Genomic DNA, 22,264 nt, shown 5'->3' on the forward strand with positions numbered 1-22,264 from the left:
ACTCCCATTTACCTGGTTAGCAGCATCTGACTTCTTTCACCACAGCTAACGCCTTATGTGCCTTAGATGCAAGGAGACAAGCTGGGTGGATAACCTACAGGCACCAAACTGAACCCCCTTCTGCCTGTGTTGACCCTGCAGAGCTCCCTCCCTGTTGAGCTGCAGGCAAGGGTGGACTACCCTGACTCTAGCCTTACCTGCAGCTCTCATTCATCACCCTCACCAGGCAGAAGGCACCTCGCCATGAAAAGCCCTCTGGCTGTGGCACAGTGCTGCAGCAAACACCCAGCTCATTTAGATGAAGTGCAGCTTTCTCACAATTCACTCAACAGGCAAGCTGGCTTTATTATTTTTCAACTGTATATACAGGTAATCTGGGTCTTCTATACATTCCATTAATAGGAAATTCTTTAAATTATTAACATAATAAATAACATTTAATCAGCTGTGCAAGTCAGAGCACAAACTTAATTGCAATACTACCAAAGTAGATAGCTCATCAAAGCACACACTTCAAGTTAAAAGCAAGATGCCAGGACCAATTGGCATGATTGAGGCACTTGCAGTTAAAAACCCTTGTGGTTTCTCTAACTCCTTTATCACCCAAAGCTGTCAGCTAGAGAAGGGTATTATCCCCTATCCTACAGCTTTTTCCTAAAGCAGGATTTCTGTAGAAAAATTTCACTTGATCATTAAGCAACATAATTCACAAGTTGTTTTGCTCCTTTTCTGAGTACTCAAACATCCACTGCCACTGATGCTGACTAATGCAATGCAGCAGAACAAGAACTAGGGAAGTGTTTTGAAGAGAGCTCCACAGAACACCTTTGAAGGGTTTTCCCTGTTCTCCCTCAGACACTCCCAGAGATGGAGTCATTGCAGCTGCACACAGAACAGAACAGAACTGACAAAAGCCCTCAAAACTCAGGGCTGCAGCACTGTTTTCACATGAGGTACATGCTGAGAAGCCTCCCAGATCAACAACAGCATGAAATGGCACTGGCACATCACACAGACACCAACCCATGTAAATGTGCAGTGCTTGGAGTGCTGGAACAACATGCACCGCTAGAACCACAACATAAGGGAACTTTAGGAGCCCCATTGTTAAGATTCAGTGGCTGTGTACCTTGAAAATGGAACGTGATTTAAGCTAGACCATAATATATAGAATCAAATGCAGGGATGGAGAGCCAAGGAGCCCATAAGCCTGTATTTCAAAGTGCGCTTAGCGTACAGTAGTTTCTTCCACACAGCAAAAAAGGCAGCTGCTTTAGATCCAAAATGTGAGAAAGTTTGGCCAGGATGGTTAAAGAACATCTCCTGCAGAAGAGTCAGTAGTCCCAGCTGATATCATCTTTCTGTAGTGAAGTCTGTAGGGTCTGCATGTCTCTCAGCAACTGAAGATTTTTCCGACTCTTCTCTCCAGGTTTCAGTTTGATGGGACCTGCATTCTTTCCTTTTGTGGTTACTGTAGTTGTTACTTTAACCTCATTGACAGGGAACCTGCTGTCTTTTATTTGTTTAGCAGAAGTCTTTCTGGACTTGGATTCTCTCTTAAGTCTCTCTAGCTGAAAGAGAAATCCAAAGAAAAACATTAGGAAGTGACTTGTTTCAGTTTTATGTTCAGCAGTTCTTCCAAACAGATGAAATACCCCACCACTTACCTCACCCAGTTAAGCAAACAGTTGTTTCCAAGTCACACTTAACAATAAATATTTTATTTTCCTTACAAAGCATTGTTATATTTGGATCTTTAGAGCTGTGTTTAGCTTACAGTCTGACCTACTATCTAAGAACTGAGAAGTTCCTTATGGGGGAACATCGCCATTAGGAGTGGAACAGAAGAAGGCATACACGATAAAAGTCAATTAGTCACTGTTACCATTCAGTGATTAAAAAAGAAGACAAAAGAAAAAAAGGGTCTTTTACATCCCCACTAGTCACTGCCAGAGATGTAGCTTTGAAAAGAATACCAGAACTCTGCTGGGGTGGAGAGGTGATATCCACACTCAGCACTGTAAATCACAGTGTGTGAGGCTCAGTACTCCCAGCACAGCCTGAATGGGGAACTGGACAGTCTGAGGTGACACATTTTCATATGCCCAAATCACAACATGGGTGGGTTTTGTAGGTCCCATCTCCTCAGGTGCTGGTGCTCCCTTCTCCTAGCTGACAGCATGCAACAAGTTTTTGCCAATACAACTTTTGCCAATAGCACATGCAGCACCATTACTGCTGGAAACTACAGCACATCTGCTTCTCTACAGCAGTTCCTCTGAAGATCATAAGGAATCAAAAGTGAGTAATGCTTCTAACTGCGAACATTTCATAGGTCCATTCTGGAGGTCAGCTCTCAGCATGTGTTTTGTGTGTGAGTTACACCAGGTGAAGGTGAGTCTCATTTGATATGAACTGAACCACATTAAACACATGGGTTTAAGCTCTTGAAAGAAACTCACTAAAACTAATGAAGACAAAAGAAAAACTGTTGAACAATGTTCATAGGACAAGGAGGACTGTAAAATGCAATGCAAGAATAGATGTGAAATCTCTGTCCAGGACAGGGTGAAGAGTGGGCACAAGGCTGACAGAAAAGATGTTTCTGCAAAGATACTGGGATAGAAAGATGGAGGCACACAGACTACTTTTGGGACAGTAAAGCTAGAACTAGGCAATACTACTCTAAAGGAGTTATTTCTGCTTTATGCAATTGTGCTAGATTAGGATAAAACACAAAAACCCTGCTTAAGTCAGCAACTCTACATGAGCATGAACACATCCAAAAGAAACTCACCTGCGAACGATGCCTCCGAACTTTGCTGATTTGGTCTGCTTTTGCTTCCATCCTTTCCACCAGTGCCTCAAGCTCCCTCTCCAGATCTTCCCTCACTGCAGTGGTTGGGGCTTCCTGGACAAGCTTTGACAGCTGCTGGTGATCACTAGCACACAATTCAGACAGAACAAGGCTTGCATCAGGCTCTCTTGGCTTCTACAGCTCACATCTCATTTCAGAAATAACTCTCCTAGGAAACCATAGCATCAGCAGCCAGACATGTCCAACACACCATAACAAACCAGTAAGAAGTTTTGCTGGTTTGCAGCATTATTGCAGTAGCACATCCTGGTGGCAGGCTGCTGCAACCTTAAGTCTCAATAATCTAAGTACCTTCCAGCTTCAAACTGCATATTTGAAATGACCCAATAACCCTTTGAGAACTTGATCTCAGCACTCATTCAGTTAATATTTTGTGTATTTGTACCTACTGCAGTTGTGCAGTACAGTAACAATTCATGTTCTGTTAACCAGGACAAGCAAAACAGCCAGCAAAGCTGTCCTTTAATGGAGTATTTGTCCAGATCCTGCTTTTGGCTAGGATAGTTTTCATTTTTAGTAGCTGTTACAGTGCTGCGTTTTGGATTTAGTACAAAAATAATATTGATAACACTGATGTTTTTGTTGTTGCTGAGCAGTGCTTACCCTAAGCCAAGGGCTTTTCAGGGTCTCCTGCTATGCCAGGGAAGAGGGGCACAAGAAACTGGGGCAGGGAGATATCTGGGATAGCTGATTCAAACTGGCCAAAGGGATATTCCACACCATAGAACATCATGGCCAGGGGGAGTTGGCCATGAGAGGACAATTGCTGCTGGGAACAGGCATCGGTCAGCAGGTGGTGAACAACTGTACTGTGCATCACATTCTTTTTTACCTTGGATTTTATTCCTCTCCCTTTTCCATTACTATGATCATTACATTTATTTCAGTTACTAAACTGTCCTTACTTCAGCCCATGGGTTTTACCTTTTCCAGATTTTCCTCCCCATCCCACCAGAGCAAAGGGGTGGGAAAGCAGCTGCACAGGGCTTAGCTGCTGGCTGGGGTTAAACCAAGACAGCACGTTTTGGCACCCAGCGTGGGCCATGAGGGGTTAATGACAGGTCTGACCAGAGTGCGTGAAGCTAAATTTTTTCTCGGCATCGCTGTGTTGGTTTAGCAGTGTGTGGTCACAGTGTTGGTTTATGGCACCACGGAATCCCTGGCCATAAAATTCCGGGGGTAAATCGGTGTCCTCAGCGCACTGCGGGAGCCACCTCGCGGGGAATGCGGGTAATTACACCCGCCTCCTTTCCTGCTCGGCGGGCCAGCCTACAGCGGAGACATGGTCCCACACCTTCCCCTTCTTCTCCAGGCTGATCAAACAGCCTTGGAGAGCGCTCAATATCCCTAGGGTGGTAAAACCAGCGTGGTCACAGTGCTAGGATCCAGCATGGTGCTGAATGGGGCTCAGATCAGGGCAGGATTTGGGTCTGGGGGCAGTTAGCAAGCAGCTGCCTGGGACCGAGTTGCTGGTTAAGCCCCACAAAGGACAGGATATAGAGGGCACACACCACAGGGAATCTCGAGATTTACCTGTGGGACCACAGGGAGAACATGAAGTGGGGTGGAAAACCCATATCTCAACCCTAGAGGCACAGATATGTGAATTGCTGGCAAAAACAAGCACAAATAGGGATTCTTCCAGGACAGTTGCTGCTCACATCTTCAGTGGGCAGTGTCCCAGACAGACTGGCAGGGCTGATCTTATTCCTGATGCTATGGAAAGGAATTCTAATTATTTTTTTCCAGGAAATGGAGAATCCTAGGACCAGTATAAGAGGAGCCCTGTCTGCAGCCAGGTGCAGCAGGACAACCAGGTTTACTGGACTGTGGGGGTCAGGTGGCACATCAGCCCCATGGGAGTACAAGGCTTTAGCAGACCCTGGTGCACAGTGAGCCCTAATGCCATGAAGCCCTACATGGGCAGAAGCCATTTGTATTTCTGGAGTGACAGGGGGATCCCAACAGCTGATGGTCTTGGAAAGCTGAAAGCAGCCTGACAGAGTGATTGGCAAAAGCCAATCTGTGAGTCTCTGCCAAGGGTGCACAGAGCTTATGGGCCACTATCTCTGTAGAGAGCATTTAAAGGACCCAAAAGGGTGGGCTTTCAGTACAGCTGCCTTGGAGACAAAGGAAATGAAGCATCTGTCTGCCCTGCCCCATCTCTCAGAGGACCTTTATGTTGAGGGGCTGCTGAAGGTCAAACAACAAGAGGTGACAGAATGATTTGGGTTAGAAGGGACCTTAAAAATCCACTAGCTCTAAATTCCCTACCACAGGCAGGGACATTTTCCACTAGACCAGGCTGCTCAGAGCCCCATCCAGCCTGACCTTGAATGTTTCCAGGAATGGGGCCACAGTTTCTCTGTACAACCTGTTCCAGTGCCTCACCATCCCAACAGTAAAGAATTTCTTCCCAATACCTAACCTAAGCCTGCCCTCTCTTTCAGTTTAAAGCCATTATCCCTCATGGAAACACTGCACACTCTTGTACAAAGTCTCTCTCCAGATCTCTTGTAGCCTCCTTTGAGCACCGAAATGCCACAGTGAGGTCTTGCTGGAGCTTTCTCTTCTCCAGGCTGAACAACCAGAGCTCTCTCAGCCTGTCTTCACAGGGGATATACTCCAGCCCTCTGATTGTCTTTATGGCCTCCTCTGGACTCACTCAAGCAGGTCCACATCCTTCTTATGTTGGGGGTTCCAGAGCTGATGCAGCACTGCAGGTGGGGTCTCACCACAGCAGAGCAGAGGGGCAGAATCCCCTCCCTCTCCCTGCTGCCCACACTGCTTTGGATGCAACCCAGGACAGAATTGGCTTTCTGGGCTGTGAGTGCACATGGCTGGGTCATGTGTAGCCTATCATCCACTAGCACTCCCCTTGTGACTTCAGCCATTCAGCTATCCACCCACCACTTTTTCCTGTCCTGAAAAACTGTTGTGACAGCTGAGTCCAAAGTCATGGACTAAATTAACTCAATAGACTAGTAAAGGGGATGGTCGATAGACTACAGGAATGATATCTGTGTGTACACCCATTGAAAGACTGGAAAGGTGCTGGTGGTTAACAGGGACATATGGGCAAGTGTGGGGCTTGGGCAGGACATAAATGGCACTGTGTAAGGGGTGGACACTGCCCATCCCCACAAGGGGCAGGGATGGGTGTGGGGGTGTGTGAGTGGCTGCAGGGTACTGGCTAGCTGGGTCCACACCACAATAGTCCACTGCTTTGGTGCTGTGACCACACTTCTCCCTTACCTCTTCTGCATTTAATACTGCTGCACATAAGCACAGGTCTGGTGTCCAAACTGTCTAGCAGAGTCTCTAACTAAAAGGAGAAATGACAGCCTTCACAGCCAGCAAGACAAAGATTACATGCTGGAGATTTTCTAAACTAAGACCTTACTGAGGCAAAACCTTCCAAGTTCAAAGCAAAAAGGCAAAAATATGAAATATCTACATTCATAATCTGTGATGGAGAATATACCACACTCACAAACTCATCTGTCCAAATTCATCTTGTAAAGTCAGCAACACTTCTGAGAGCTCCTCCTGAGATGAAGATGAGTCCCTGGGCAGGGATGGCCTTCTGCTTTTGCTGGCAGGATGACCAGCACTGGTGGTTTTTGCCAGTGGGGTATCATTTACCACACGCCTGTTACACAAAGCTTTCGTGTGTTGTTTCATCAGGTGTAGGACGTGTTGTACATTGGCAGCAACTGAATGACTGGGACTGGTTGACTGGAAGGCAAAGGAAAAGAGACTTCTTTTAAACAGCATTATCAACAACTTGACAATACTGGAGAACATCTAAAAACAGTGACACACTTCCTTTTGCTGACAAGTGTAATTTTTGTTTGAATTAATATGCGCTAACAAGGACATCTTGTCAGGCAGCATAGTGCAGGCCAGTTTTGGAAATACCAGCTCAGCAAATTGTCAATATCCAACAAGTATTTTGAAGACAATCGGTAAGAAAAGTGTCGAAGGAAGTTAAATGATCTGACCACTGGGTGTCAGGCGTGCACCAAACCAACGTCCCTTAAGGAGCTGCAGCTACTGAGCTGTAAGCCTTGGAATTAATCAGCTCACCTTCCCAGCCACAAAGGGTACATCACCCAGACACAGTCTGTAGTGGGGCTGCACAGCGTGATGGCTTCCAGGAGAGCATTTCTGGAAAGAAAGAAGAGAGAAGTATTGAGCAAAGATTATACTACAGCAAACCCACTTTCCCTTTACAGTAAAAGAGGCAACCTGCTCCCTAGTCACATGCACACAAAACCTTATTTAACCCCTCAGGAATTGCCATTCTCTTCCCCACATCTTACCTTCTCTGGCTGCTTAGCTTTTTTCCTGGGTTGTCTTGCTTTTGGAGAAAGCAATGGTGATGCTGCTTGAATCAGTAGTCTGTTGGTTTCCAGGCCTGTCTGAAGCTATAATTGAGGAAATAAGGGGATTTACTGAAATTTTATTAATAAATAATCAGAGACAGTAAGCAGAGAACTGCAAACCAAGAATTTTTAAAACATAGGCTCTCTAAAAGCAAGGACTGCAAATTTTTAGGATATTTTTGCAGTCCAAGGTCAACTTAAACATTAAATATTTCCTCTGGTAATACTACTCATCATTAATCCTAATAAGTTAGAGAATGAGCCTTACTGCATTAGTCCCATGCAGGCAAGTGCCAAAACATCAGCTGTGCTTTACACTTGACAAGGTATTGGGAAATCAAGCCACTCAACCCTGCTCAACTGATCCCATGACATATAGTTAATAGGCAGCTACTCCTTCTGTTCCATTAAATTTGGCAGCAAAACAACCTCCAAACAAACAAACTCAACAAAAAAACCAACCACCAAACCATCTATTAAAAAAGGTTAGAACTTCCCATTAACGGTGAGAATCTTAACACACTTCACTGTCCCTTTCAAGAAGAAGATATGGCATGGCTCTACAAATCATGTCCTGAAGAAGCACTCACAGCACAATTTTCACTATTAATTTGAGATACCCTTTTCCCCATTGCACCAAACTCATGGCAAAGGTTAATGCTAGAGCTTAACACATTACCTCCATAATTATTCAGCATACAATGAATGTTTAATGAATACCACACTTTCAGGCTAGAAGACCAGCCAGCATCATTAAGGGCTCAGTCAAGGGTATGTTGTCTCTTTTTTGCCTCCTTCTATAATATTTTAATTACAATTATGAATAAGGTAGCCCATTTGTTGACCTTGACATATTAAGAAGGTTCCTATGCATACACAATGATGAATTAGGCTGAATTTCTACTCCTCTTTTCCAACTAACTTCTTTTAGTAAAGAAATCAAAGCTTCAGGGCACAGGTGCTGTTAGAAAAAGATTTCCAAAAAGCTAAGAAAACTTCAGAACATCTGGTACCTCTGGCAGGAGGAGAAACAAAAAAGAAAAAAAAGACTAAAACCAGGACTTCATTATTCTGTGAGGCATATGGGGGACACTTTCAGTAGGCTTAGCTGGAAAGTTGGTAAAAAGGAAGAGCTAATTACAGTGCATACCAGTACAAAAGAAATTTCCTGTTGGTTACCTCAGCTGCCTTTTCCTGAACAAGCTTCCTTGCGTGCTCTTCCTCCTGAAGCTTCTGTTCCAGTACTTTCATTTTTTTCTAGTCAAAGTTGAATAAAAATAACAGCATTACTAATGAAACACTTTTTTTCTTCCTGAAGCCTACAATACTAAGAGCTTGAGCAAAACTATGAGTTCAACTTACAACTTATAGATAAATGAAGACTTGAGCATTATAATGATTGCTGATGCTTTGCCTGCACAGGCATAAATACAGCAGTCAGAAGCTTATGCTTAACATTAAAATTTATTTCTCTTACTTTCACAATTGGTATCTGCATTTAAGTCACAGCCAACAGAGCAATACACAAGGCTCTTTCTCCTCAGTTGCAAAAACACTCTAGGCAATAGGTTGCTTTGTGTACATTATCCTCCAAGATTCTGTACTACAAAAGAGCTAACAAAGACATATTATAAGGCAAGAGAAGACTTGCTTTATTTAGACCAGTAATGGTATTTTTGCTAAAATCTGTAATTTACACTCTTATAAGAAAAGAATTTTTCAACATCTAGCAACTTTCCTAATAAAGAAGAGGGAGGTTAGGTTGTATGATGCCTCTGAGATTCCCCTAAACAAAGCTGAAGTAATTTCATCTTTTTATCACAAAAGCATGTAAGAACTCCTTTGAAACTCTTTTTCAAAGGAAAAGGTTAAGGGGAAAAGCATACACTTCTTTGTAAACCTCCAGCAAGATGAAAACCTTGTTTAAACAAGATACACTGAAATTCCCAATGTGAAAGTTATCAAATAACTTACTGGCTTTATAAAGCAGTGAAAAAACAATCCAGAGCTCCAGTACCCAAAACAATTTCCCTTCTCTTCCCCCAAAGACTGATAATTCACAGAGCCACTAATCAAGCTTGAGGCAGAAAAGCATGAAATACAGAGTGACAGCTGTATTTGTACACTTGTTGGTTTACAAACTCACTACATTGAGGTAGTAAATATTTCAGTTCTGCTTTACTTAAGCATTAACTACAAGAATAATGTAACAAGCTATTACACAAGGGTGTTGAAAGGCAAAAGCCTGGATAAACATTGAGGACAAAGGCACTACATAAAGGAACCAACTTTTTCTGTTGAATAAAAGAACCCTTCTGATGATTTTCTTTTTATTCAAAACAGAGGTATTCCAGGTAACTTAAAATCATCTTTTTCCCTTTACAGTTACTGGCACAACTCTTGATATCCATGTGGTCAGTCTCAAATATCTTTTATTAACCTGTCAAATCTGACAGAATTTTTAGTATTAAAATATTGAGGAAAATATTCTGCTTAAACTGAAAATTTGCATGAAGCTGGGCCAAGGCTTTTATTCTGAAATGAGTGAGTATTCCCTCAGCTAGCTGTTCTGCTGCAGCATGCAGCTCAAACTGCACAGCGAGAGTACATCTTACCGTATCATCCACGATATGTGATACACTGAACTGTGATACAGTTTTCCTGTTAGAAATTAATATAACCAACTTAGATTCCCTAAATAATTTTGTTTTCTTGTTTACAGAAGGTATTATGCAGACAGTCACTAAGAGAGAGAGGTCACAGAGCCAAGCAAACAGACCCTGCCCTGCCCAGCAGTGCTGCCCATCATGTAAGACAACACTGCCCACAAGCAGCCTGCAGGTCAGCACTGGGCTGTCTGAGCATCCTGCCCTATCACCAGGAGCCACTGCAGAAACTTTAATGAAAAAATAGAAATAAAATGTTTCAATGTCTATTTTTGCCTGTTTTCCAACAGAAAAATAAATTTCATGCAATCACCTCACTCACAGAATCCCAGAATCACAGGATGGTTTAGGTTCAAAGGGACCTTTAAAGATCACCTCAGTCCAAGGTCCTGCCATGGGCAGGGACACTTTCCACTAGACCAGGTTGCCCAGAGCCTTGTCCAAACTCATCTGGAATGTTTGCAGGAACAGGGCATCTACCCCCTCTGTGGACAATCTGTTCCAGTGTTTTGCCACCCATTTTAAGAAATGTCTTCCTTGTACTTAGTCTATCATCTTCAAGTTTAAAACCTCCCCACCTTGTCCTATCACTACAGGCCCTGCTAAAACATCTGTCCCCATCTTCCTTAGTAGCCCCCTTTAAAAACTGAAAGGCCACAGTAAGATCTCCCTGCAGCCTTCTCTTCTCCAGGCCAAACAACCCCAACTCTCTCAGTCTGTGTCAGAGAGGTGTTCCAACCCTCCAGTGATTTTTGTGGCCTCCTCTGGACCTGCTCCAACAGTTCCATGTCGTTCCTGTGCTGAGACCTCAGGGCTGGGCACAGCACTCCACGTTGGGTCTCACAAGGGCAGAGCAGAGGGGCAGAACCACCTCCCTCACTCTGCTGGCCACACTGCTTTGGATGAAGCCCAACCCACAGAATGGTGGGGGCTTTAATTCTCATTGTTAGCACTAAGATCCATTATTACAAAGCAAGGTTGTTCAAAAAATATCATCCACATGTACATTAAAATTCTGGACATCTGGCTACACCAAGACCACAGCCCAAACTGCACTTTTAGGGAACAGTTCTGTTTCTTTACTCCACCTTCAGACACAAGACATGTTCGGATCTTCTCAGTCAGCTGTCCAGAGACCACACTGCAGGACTACAGTTGCAATAAAGAGGTCTCAAAAGTATTTCCAGGCTTTCCAATTACAAGTACTTCACATAAATAGGAATCTCAGCATTTCCTTTTCACAGGCAATACTGACATTAGCAAATTACTTGAAGATAATACTTACAAGGCCAGGTAGTGGCTCTGGGGAGATTAAAAGCTCACAGTAAGAGCCCTACACAACTTGTGCTCTGGCAGTGTCTGAACTGGGAGGCAGATACGTCACTGCTCACTCATGAGCCATCACCTCACCGCTTTCCACCCACTTCAGCACATCATGTATGAAACAGTCTCTTACTTCTTGCTTCAAATTCAACTTGAAAATGTTCCTGTGATCTTGCCACAACTACAGCGGAGATCAAAGAGGGAACAGATGCAATGCTTCTGAGTAGAGAGTGCAGTCACTCTCTGAAGATTATAAAGTAACACCTATCACATGGATGCTCACATAGGAACACAGCTTATAACCACAGAGGCAGGCAGACCTGTCATCCAGAAAATGGCTTATGACAGCATAATGATCGTAAGAAAAATGACCTCTCATCACAGCTAAATCCAGATTCATTTCAGCTCCTAGGACTGCTTCAAAATTTTGTGAATTTAACACCCAATTCCTCTAAAATGTATTTAATTGTGACAGCTACTAATTCCTAAAGAATCAAAGACCTCAAAAAAAGGTCAAAAAAAGAACCATAAGGCTGAAATTATTTTCACTAGCCAGGCACAAAAAGGCAAACAGCCAAGTCTCACCAAACTTCAGCTACTACTGTTGAAAAACTTGGTAAAAGCCTTTCAGAGGGAATGCCAGTTGCTGAACTGGTTATTTCAACTCTACCCCTGGAGGAAACCACTGCTACTTTCAGAGTACAAGACCCAGGAGACATTTACTTCTCTTTTCAAGTGTTTGGCCTAAGTAAACAACGCAAGCACTTGTGCTCCACAACTGCAGCTCACCACAATGGGGTGTCAAGACCTTAAACAGCTTGTTGCAGCTGCCTTGGCTCAGGGACTTCCAAGAATAGTTGTGGCATCTAAAATGTCCTGAATCAAGCCAAGTAGCTAAAGATTTACTACCAAACATCTCCTTATGTACTTCTGGAGAAACATCATCTACTTCAGCACCTAGTAAAAGCTGGTGTGCAGGGTGGCAAGCCTATGAGTTTGACAGAACCCAAAGCACAAGGCTTTGCTCAGCTCTATTGCCATATAGCTATGAAGCACAGACTACAATAAATAAAATAAATCTGATACAGTATCCAAGACAAATGACACACCTCTGCTATGGACTGCATCGTAGTAAGTCTGCTATACTCTTTTTCCAGCATATCCAGCTTTTCCAATTTAGACTGAACATGTGATTGGTCAAGAAGCCGATCTCTCTCCAAGGAACCCTTGAAGGGAGAAGTGAAAAGAAAAACAATTACAAGCACAAGAAAACAAGACCATCTATAGTAAGCCTTCTGTCTGGAGCACAAAGGAGGCCCATAAACAGCCCAAATGAACAACTACTTCCTGTGTGCAATTTTAGCTGGTGCCACAATCAGGGAGCAAACTGCACTACCCAGTGCTGGGAAACCACACACTTAACCACATCTGATGGGAGAGGATTCTGCAGTCTCTCCTCCCTCCCAACCCAACACAGTAAAGAAAAAAAAAAAAAAATCATTATCCAGCTATCAGAAAGTTTCCTTGAATTTTTTCTTCAGTAAATATTTAACAGACTGAAATTGAACAGCCACAGAGAGCTCTAGGTGACCCATATGCCCATAAAACAAAATTCAAGTTAATTTCAGATATAGGCCAAATCCCAATCACTGATGGTAGGAAAAAGAAATTTTACTGATATTTCTACATCAGTAGAATCAGTATTTCAATTTAGCAGTAGAGTAGTGCTAGTAAGGAAAATCCCCAAAGATCTGAAGAGTGCAAACCCAAAAGGGAGGTTTTCTCCCAGTGGCACACAGGTGTAACACTGGAAGACAAGGATGAGCTACTGCAGTAAGCCAATCATGCAGAAGCAAACAATTCATATTAATACCAGAGCCTGCTATTGCCTTAGAAACAGGTGCACAAAGAAAATACCAGGGTCATGAGAAGACTGGGAAATTTAAGCAGGGAAGCTATCCATACCTAAGTACATGAATGTTAACTGAAATAGACACCCACACTTGAAGGTATTAAAATCATGGTAACTATGAAAAATCATGACATAATTAATGATTTTTATGATTTAACCCTGAGATAGTCTTGGGAACACACCTGTTTCTCCAAAAGATGTGACTTCTCATTTTCTGCATGCTGGATCATTTTTCTCATGTAGTCTAGCTGTTTCTCCAGAAGGCCGCACCGAGACTCAGCAGCTGCCAGCTGTGAAGCCAGTTCTGAAGATAACAGAAGGCAGAAAATGGAAATTGTGCATTGCTTGTTCCTGGGTTTTTTTTTTTTTGTTGCTGTTTTCAGAACAGTTTCAAAACAAACAAGGAAAGGAACATCTAAGAAACTCATACACTACGCCTGATGAACTTCTGTATGCTTAAAAATTGCTAAAACAAAGAATTTACAGCTTTCAAGTTATTTCTTTGTAACTCCATGTGTCATTGCAAACTAAAAGATGCTGAACAAAGTAAATTAAAATTGGTTTATCCATTGATAGAAATCAAGTTTCAACCACATCCATGCTCTATAATATCTATACAAAGTTTGCAAACAACCTTGATTTTTCTTTGACACTTCAGTCTTGTCATGTTCTTTGTGCTGCATTTGTTCACTCAGTACTTTTTTATAATCTGCAGTTTCCCTGCTGAGGTGTTTTACATTCTCTTCTGCCTGAAATCGTTCCAGCTCCAGTCGATGAATTTTTTCCTGGAGATTCTTCAGAGCAGAAAATATTGCTGCAATGGAACAAGGACCTTTTTTTAGATACCATTTTTAATGGTAATCACCATTACCATTTAATGGTAAATCACCACTTCAGGACAACACTGAACATTGAAATGTTATTATGAAAGCTTGTCATGTGAGAAAGTCAGAGTGTTCCTTCCCAGCATCCAAGAGTCCTTCCAGGAATTAAGACCTGCTTCCCTTTAAACCATAATTGATTCTAAAACTAGCCTCAAACAAATAGATGCTCTTAGTGCACACCCTTCACCTGACACATTTGGGAAAAATACAGCTATTTCCTAGAACAAGGCATATAAATATTGTGTCTCTTAGGAGCAAACAGTGCATCCTCTGACCCTTTATCAACAGGAAATGAAAACTCCAAATTAGATAGTTAAGGCAGTGGCAATTCTCTATATTATTATTCCTACCACATCAAATACACAAACACAATGTTCCTATGAATGGCAACACAGCACAATAAAGGTTAATTATGAGAAGGGCTATGAAAGTGCTTATTTGCAAGTGGACTTCTTTTTTAATTCTTCTGGTTTTGTACTTGTGTGTTTTTAGGTGGAGGAGGGAAACATCTCCTTTGCGCTGAACCATTTTCCCTTTGCTGCATTCCCAGCTTTAGCAGTTACTAAACAAAGCCTTTATATACTCTTCACCACAGAAAGAAAAGCAGCAGTAACAGAACTCACATCACCTTGCAATTAGACCATCTGCTGGTAATCTGATAAATTACGTCTCTTAGCTGTGCTGTTTAATTCTGTAAAGGGAACCATAACCATAAGCCCTTTCCCCTGTACAGTGCTGCTAAAGTAAAACACAAGAACATCTGTACACATAGCTCATATAGCAGACTAATCTGCAAGGTCACATTAGCCCACTCCTTTGTGCTTAAATCCACACCAGAGAAAAAATGTACCTTTAATGCTTGAGCACTAGAAGAGTTGGGACTGCATATTGGTTTGGCATCACATCACCAAAAATAAAAATAAAAAAATTAAAAGAAAAAAAAGGAAAAAAAAAATCAACAGAATGAGGATTCCAGAGTAAAAATTCATCAAATCATGAAATGCATAACAGCACAAGATTATTGCATTGATGAAAACCACCTGATTTAAGGGTACCTGTTATGTACATAAGAAGTGGCAACAGCAGTCATATTTAAGAGGAAGTTATTGATAATTTAGCTCTATTTTCAATATCAGAATCACCAATTGCACCCTCTTCTTTATTTGCACTGTTCCTAGAATTCAGCTGAAATGGGCGTAGCTGAAACAATGAACAGATTTGTTACTATTTTTCTTAAAAGCTACATTGAATTCTCTGTATATTTGCAATAATTACTAATAAAATACAGCAATGAAGCAACTCAAGCAATGGATAGATAAAGGTAAAACTCAACAGGATGCCAAGTATCATTCAGTATTAAAGTCCACTGTGCATGCTGAGACACACACGTACAACACAAAGAAATTAAAACAACAATAAACAGAATTTACTATACTCCATTTCAGGAATTTTCAATAAGATTTTTTTTAATATGGGGAATGGGAGGAGCGATATGGACCCTCAAGAAGAATCAAATCAATTTTGCCATCTGAAATTAACTACTGTATCCTTAAACTTAGGAAAATATACACTCCAGAACATTTCTGCATTTTTAAAAGCTATGCAAAAAGAGAAACATATTGGATCATCCCAGTGCTGGAATCAATTTTCAGTACACATTCTCATTTACTTGCACTTTATCTAAACATATTCTGAAAATAAAAACATTTGCTAATTTTTAAAAAGGGATATAATTTATCCAATTTTCTTCCACCACCCAGATTCCCCATTTGAAAAAAAAATTGCCAAGTGAAACTTGGAAGTCAAACTTTATTGCTAATGCAACATGCAGCACACTCTACACAAATATACCTGCATCAGTAATTCATAAGGAAGCTCCTTCCTGCATATCCAATTTTTCATCTGCAAAGATTGTTTTAGTTTTGTGTCAACAGCACTCTCAAAAATTGATGGCCTTTAGAGTATATACTGCATTTTAAATAGCACGGCAAGAACAGATTTCATCTTCTAGGTCATTAACAAAGAAGTCCCTAGTAACTCAAACATAAATTGTGTTATTGGAACAGGGACTTGAGGCTATCATCTTGATTTTTTACTTAGTTTGGGTAATATTAGGATTCATTCTAAATATTTCTCACTTTTTGCCATATAAGGAAAAAGTATCAAGTCGTTCATACTCTTAAGCCTCCATGCCACTCCGGTCTCAAAGGGAACATTTTTGCAATGACCCTGAACCAAACAGATCGAAGCTGCTCTAGTCTCCCAACTCCTCATGATGAATCCTGTATGTACCCCAAGGCAGCTCTGGAGTAAGTCTCACTATATGACAGCCTAATTCATTAAAACAGAAAACTAACAAAGAATAGGGTTTTTGTTTGTGTCTAGTGAGGCATGACAAATCTGTTTACCCAGAGATGAACATCAGGACTAGAGTGGGAAAGAAGGGAGAAGGAACAGCCTAGAAACAAGAATAAATGGCTATAAAATTGCCTGCCTTTTTGTGTTGGGAGCTCCCAGTTCAACACTATGCTCAACCCTTCCCTGTACCTTTTAAGTCTTCTCTGATATGATAAATACTCACAACACATCCTTTGTCTGTGACAATTCTTCCAATTTTAACAGGACCAAACCTCTTCCTTTGCTCCAAAACACTTTGGGGACTAAAGTCTCCTTATTTCTAACTCAGCTATGAACTCAGGAGAGGAAAGGTTGAAGAAAAGGAAAACTGAAGAAGGGACAAAGAAAACATGTCAGTACAATTTTCCAATTCTCTACTACGGAAAAGGAGCATCTTCCTCCATCTGTAAGATGACCTTTTTCATCAGCTGTTCTTTGGAAAGAGAAGTGCAAAGGACCTACAAAACAGGTGACCTGGACATCACTGGGAAGTGATAAAAGGGTAAAAAGACTGCAACATTCACAGATATGGAGGACACGCATTATTTTACCACACAATTTGGGAACAGGTAAGAAAACAACTCTGCAGAACTATTACCTTTGCTGTTGCTTTCAGGATATGGAATTACTGGTTTCCATGGGGAGCGCTGCAAATCCGAATTAATAAATGGCTTGTGCTTTGGATATTCTATAAATGAAGCTGAAGATAGTCCATCTGTGGCTGATGTAGAGTTAGCAGCTTTGTGCAGATCATCCTGAAAACAAAACAAAGCTGTTACTCAGCACATTTGTTTCTTTGTCACAACAACAAAAATAAAGAAAAGTAGGATTCTATCAAATGATGTGTAGAAGTACTGCTACAGGAGACTCATATCTCAAAAGCTGTACTTCCTTCTTTACAGCCTTAGGATGTGTCATTTTTACAACCAACTCCCCCTCCACTAAAAACAGTATCAAAAAGAAGAATGTCTCTCCCATATTAGTTTCTGATATACACTTTTGTTTTCAATTTACTTATACTGTCTCCTGCTTATTGGGAGAAGGCAGTACACCATCAGCTGGACAACAACCACCTTCTTACTGGTTGCATTTACTGCACATGAGATACTGCATTAATGTGGCCAGACCTGATAAGGCACACCCAGGACCATGGTTCTACATCCTCTCATCTAACACAAGAGCTCACTGACTGCAGCTGGGGCACAAGAAACCCTCTGCAGCTGGGAAGGTGAGGTGAGAGTCCCAGTCCCTCTCCTCCACTTGCTTCAATTAATCTTCCCTATCTTTCCATTAGTAGATGGAACTCCATAAGACACATCCAGATGACTTATGCTACACCTTATTAGTGGTAGCAGCACAGGAAAGTCAGCAGACCTGCCTCTAAGCAGGAATGAGCAGCTTGAGACTGTTCTGAAAAACATGGCCATGGAGACCATGGATTTCCCAGCAGTCTGCACCAACTTTGTAAACATCTGCTGTGCTTTGGATGATGCAATGACCTGAAGGGACCAACTAGCTGTGAAATGCTCTTCTAAATAAAGAGGACATGGCAGAATACAGTGTTTATGGTTTTGACTCAGAAACTGTCTATCTGGCCTTTAATTTTTATATTAAATTAAATGTTTATTTTTAATTTCTCTCAACGGCACCCATCACTAAACATTTTAGTGACAGAATCTGAAGGCAACCTAAGAGAGGTGGGCTGCAGGCAGATGCAAAGCTCCTACAGCTTTCTGCCTTCACCAATAAGTCAAATGGGCAATTGCTGATCTTGGCAGGGTGTTTTTAAGTTTTTGCAAATACCAATCATTGGGAGCATATCATGACCTAAATTAAAATACAGAAAGTATTAAGTATTTCACAGCAAATTACACAACAGCCCAAAATGCATTATGAGGAGCCAAATAAGGGGGAAAAAATTAAGAAAATTTTTAAGTTATTTAAAGCCCATACATAGGTCATTTCCTTTAATAAACAAAGTGATTCATCATGGGCAAGAAAATTAAGATCCTAACTACTCTGAGTATGTCAATTGGTGCTTCTAAGCACAGTTTTATAACTGCTTTGCAGTTTGTGTTTATAACATTTTCCTACACAACATAATGGCTTTTCTTGAAATAACTGCACTTGCACACATGTTTGCTACTACAGGAAGTGAATTAAAACAGTAATCCCTAACTAAGAATATTTTAATAAAACTCTTTTGAGCAGGTGTTTTATGCGTATACACACTGTTTTACACACAGTAGCCTCAACTCTAACCAGAACACATGAATCAATCTGATCGAAAGCCTGTTAGGTGCTAACATCAAAAATGCCTTCAGCATTACAGGATATGGCATTGATGAGCACTGAATACTAAGACCAAACAATGGAGTAAAAATGAACCAAGCAAAACACAGCACTTCTGCAGCAGGCAGTACAGGAACAGCAGGAGTCTCAATACATAAGCCTCAGCAACCAAAACAACAGCAACTATCGACTCAAATATCAATATCTTGTCTGCTATTGATTCAAATCAAAGGTACCCCATGAAACAGTCAAAAGGAAAAGGGAATCAGCTTGAAACCAAAGAGCATCACAATCCTTTAAGATGTCACTCTCACCTTTTATGTCTTTACAGGTAAAGTCTTGTCTGAGAATTAAATTTAACTACATAAAGACACCAAAATAAAGGAGTTCTTTTGTTTGTTTTTACTGACATAAGTAACATTTTTCTAGCCAACAGCAAACTAACTGAAAGAGAAAGCTGGTGTACTCAAAACCCTGGGGCACCAAAGTCACACAAAGCAAAGCAAACAGAGGCTTCTGAATTGCACCTGGATGCAGGGAACAGGAACTAATTTGAATAGTGTTGTAGTCAGTACAGAGATCTGCTTCCAATACCTACTGAAAAAAAATTGTGCTGGAATATCATATATTACATAGGCAATCACTTTTAGTTTCAGTCTAAATAATAATTCGCTACCAAGTATATTTTTCTTACATATTTTTAAGCAAAAAAGTAGCTTATATTCAGTTTCACCAATAGTGACTTCAAATAATTCAACGGAATGCTTTGGGAAATTTTATGAAACAGCATCAAGGAATTTCCCATCATAAAGCTCAAACATCACAGCAGTTCTCTGCCCTTCTCCCCAGCATCTCTCAAGCCATTAAAAATCATTTAAGTTTCTTCCTGCTCTTGGAAAGTCTCACAGGGAGTAGTATCATGCTCCAATGATCAGGAAAATTGTGAAAAATAAAAAAAAAAAATCAGGGAACTCTATATATTTGTTCTGAATCTCAACTAAGGCTACATTTGCTAGCTACATGTCTCTTTCAGGGTACTCCCTACAGTTTTCCTTCCTTAAGCCACACTAAAGCCTCAGAGTAGTAAATGAAGAAGCTTAACAATCCCACACAGAGCCAAGTGCACCTTATTACATAACAGCAGTGAGCTGAGCACGTTTTATCTCCACAGGTCTGATAACACTGCCTTCCAAAATTAATTGCTTCCCCCAATGCATATCAGCTGCCTACTCAAGCAGGCAGAAGGGAATATTCAAAACACAGACCAGAGATAGCTTAATGCATCGCCAGCACACAGGCACCTCCTGAAGCTCTCAAAGGCTGAACACAGCAGGGAAAATAATACACAAACTCATATGGAAAGTAATGCTTTAAGTTACATACAGTACTCCTCACACTTGGTTAAAAAACAAAAACAAACCAAAACAAAAAACAAACCAAAAACAAAACATGGAAAAACATGTATGGAATGAGAAAAAAAAAATGAGGTACGGAATTTACTGATTATAGAACATCAAAGCACCCAGTTATTCAAACTTTCATAGTCATGTGGGAGGGACAACCTCAATCACCAGCCTGCCCTCCCTCATTACTGCAGTACTAGGAAAGTACTAGGGGAAGGAAGGGGATATCAGCCCCTATCACCCACAGGCTGTGACTCCTCGATACAGACAGGAGCACACTACCCTTCAATAACTTCTCTAGCTAACAGTAGGCATAAAAAAAAGTTTACTTAGCTAAGCAATTACATTAAATGGGGAAGAAAGCATGTTGGCACAATACAGCAATTTTTGTCAACTTTCTGCTGTAGAGTGCCAGATATATTAAAAGCAACTATTTTCAAAGTCCAGAACAAATACAACGATTGGCTTAGTTTCTTTTTTTTTGAACACATACAGAAAGTCTCAGCTCAGGCCGCTTCTCATGTCACCTGTCACCAGCCGAGCCACGTGTCGCGCTGCTGCTCTCCGCTCAGCGCCTGGGCAGCAGTGCGGACACGGGAATTCTGCTCCCCGGTGTCGGTGTTCCCTGTCCCAGGTGCTCCCACACACGCCTCGGGACACAGGTATCCACTAAAGCCAAACCTCAGCTCGAGGCAACATTCCCATCCTACAAGGAGGAACAAGCGGACGCGCAATCCAGCACAGGCTGTGCGCTGGAGCTCCGTGCTTGAGCAGCAGTGCTGGAGCTCCGTGCCTGAGCAGCAGTGCTGGAGCTCCGGGCCTGAGCAGCAGTGCTGGAGCTCCGGGCCTGAGCAGCAGTGCTGGAGCTCCGTGTCTGAGCAGCAGTGCTGGAGCTCCGTGCCTGAGCAGCAGTGCTAGAGCTCCGTGCCTGAGCAGCAGTGCTGGAGCTCCGTGCCTGAGCAGCAGTGCTGGAGCTCCGGGCCTGAGCAGCAGTGCTGGAGCTCCGGGCCTGAGCAGCAGTGCTGGAGCTCCGGGCCTGAGCAGCAGTGCTGGAGCTCCGGGCCTGAGCAGCAGTGCTGGAGCTCCGGGCCTGAGCAGCAGGGCACGAACCGGGTCGGACCGAGCGCCCTGCCCCGGAGCTGCGAGTGCAGAGTGCCGGCCCGAGCCTCTGCGAGAGCAGACCAAACACAGCGCCTCACCCCCGCCCGCTCCGAACAGGCTCTGCACACACCGCTGTGGGGACAGCAAGAGGGCTGGCTGCAATGGCAGAGCACTGTCTCTGTCGCTTTAGAAAACATATATGTACACATCATGGGTTTATACCCATATATATACACACTTGTACGCGCACGAATATATATACACATGCACACACCCACACTCACATATATACACACCAACACGTACTTACACACACACATACACACACGTACATCCATATATACATACACACAGATATATGTATCTATATATACATCATTTAACAGATAAGCCAGCTTCCACAGCCTGTACGGCTCCCGGCACGCTGGGAGCAGGCAAGCCGCCAGCCCCGCACGGCCCGGCCGCTGCCCCCGGAGACCACAATCGCCGCCCGCCCTGCCCCTCCCCGCGGGCTGCCCCCCGAGCCTCACCGCGTGCTGATGGCCGGGCGCCGCCGCCATGTCGGCCGCAGAGGAGCCCGCGCTAGCCCATATCACTTTAAGGCACGGCACCCGCGCGGCGGCCGGCTTGACTGACATCCCAGCCTACCAATGATAAGGGAGAATCGGGGAGTAAGCCCCGCCTCATCCTCCCCTCAGCACTGAGCGACACGGCAGATGCCCAATAAGAACAGAGCGGGTGCGCTGCTCAACCAATCGAGAGGAAGAGGCCGGCGGCGGTGGGCGGGTCCATATAGGGAGGCGCGCGGGAGGGCGGGCGGTGCGTGGGCACGCGCGGAGGGAGGAGGGCGGAAGAGGCCGGCCTTTGTCAAAGGGAGCCCCCGCGCCTCGGCCAATCGCAGAGCAGCGCTGCCGTCGCCGCCCGGCGCAGGGCAGGGCGCCCGCGGCGGGATTGGCGGCGGCGGGGCCGGCGGGGGCGGCGATTGGGCGGTGGCGTTCGAAGGCAGGTTTGGCGCGGGGC

The 22,264-nt window shown here is 42.9% G+C and overlaps 1 protein-coding gene across 2 annotated transcripts; it reads right to left on the reverse strand.

The window, feature by feature from the left end:
* Positions 1-320: 320 nt before the first annotated feature.
* CEP57 (centrosomal protein 57) lies at positions 321-21,952 on the reverse strand. Of its 2 annotated transcripts, XM_085064701.1 has the most exons (11): positions 21,775-21,950; positions 17,047-17,203; positions 13,802-13,981; positions 13,350-13,471; positions 12,365-12,481; positions 8,446-8,523; positions 7,204-7,308; positions 6,968-7,048; positions 6,372-6,616; positions 2,798-2,942; positions 321-1,571 (listed from the first exon to the last, which is right to left on the reverse strand). In XM_085064701.1, exons 1-11 carry the CDS (start codon positions 21,880-21,882, stop codon positions 1,335-1,337), a joined length of 1,575 nt encoding a protein of 524 aa, XP_084920827.1. In that variant the 5' UTR covers positions 21,883-21,950; the 3' UTR covers positions 321-1,334. The 2 variants fall into 2 exon arrangements, with proteins under 2 accessions (XP_084920827.1, XP_084920836.1); XM_085064710.1 differs by lacking the exon at positions 12,365-12,481 and having other exon boundaries at positions 21,775-21,952.
* Positions 21,953-22,264: the final 312 nt, after the last annotated feature.

This window comes from Lichenostomus cassidix, chromosome 1, assembly GCF_008360975.1.
Source record: "Lichenostomus cassidix isolate B80296 chromosome 1, HeHo_3.0, whole genome shotgun sequence".
NCBI lineage: Eukaryota > Metazoa > Chordata > Aves > Passeriformes > Meliphagidae > Lichenostomus > Lichenostomus cassidix.

Coding starts and splice junctions, on each gene's coding strand:
- CEP57 (XM_085064701.1), bottom strand. CDS start 21,882: ATGTCAGTCAAGCCGGCCGCCGCGCGGGTGCCGTGCCTTAAAGTGATA. Junction 12,482..13,349: donor CACATCTTTTGGAGAAACAG/GTGTGTTCCCAA, acceptor TCTCCCTTCAAG/GGTTCCTTGGAGAGAGATCG. Junction 7,309..8,445: donor TTCAGGAAAAGGCAGCTGAG/GTAACCAACAGG, acceptor CCTCAATTATAG/CTTCAGACAGGCCTGGAAAC.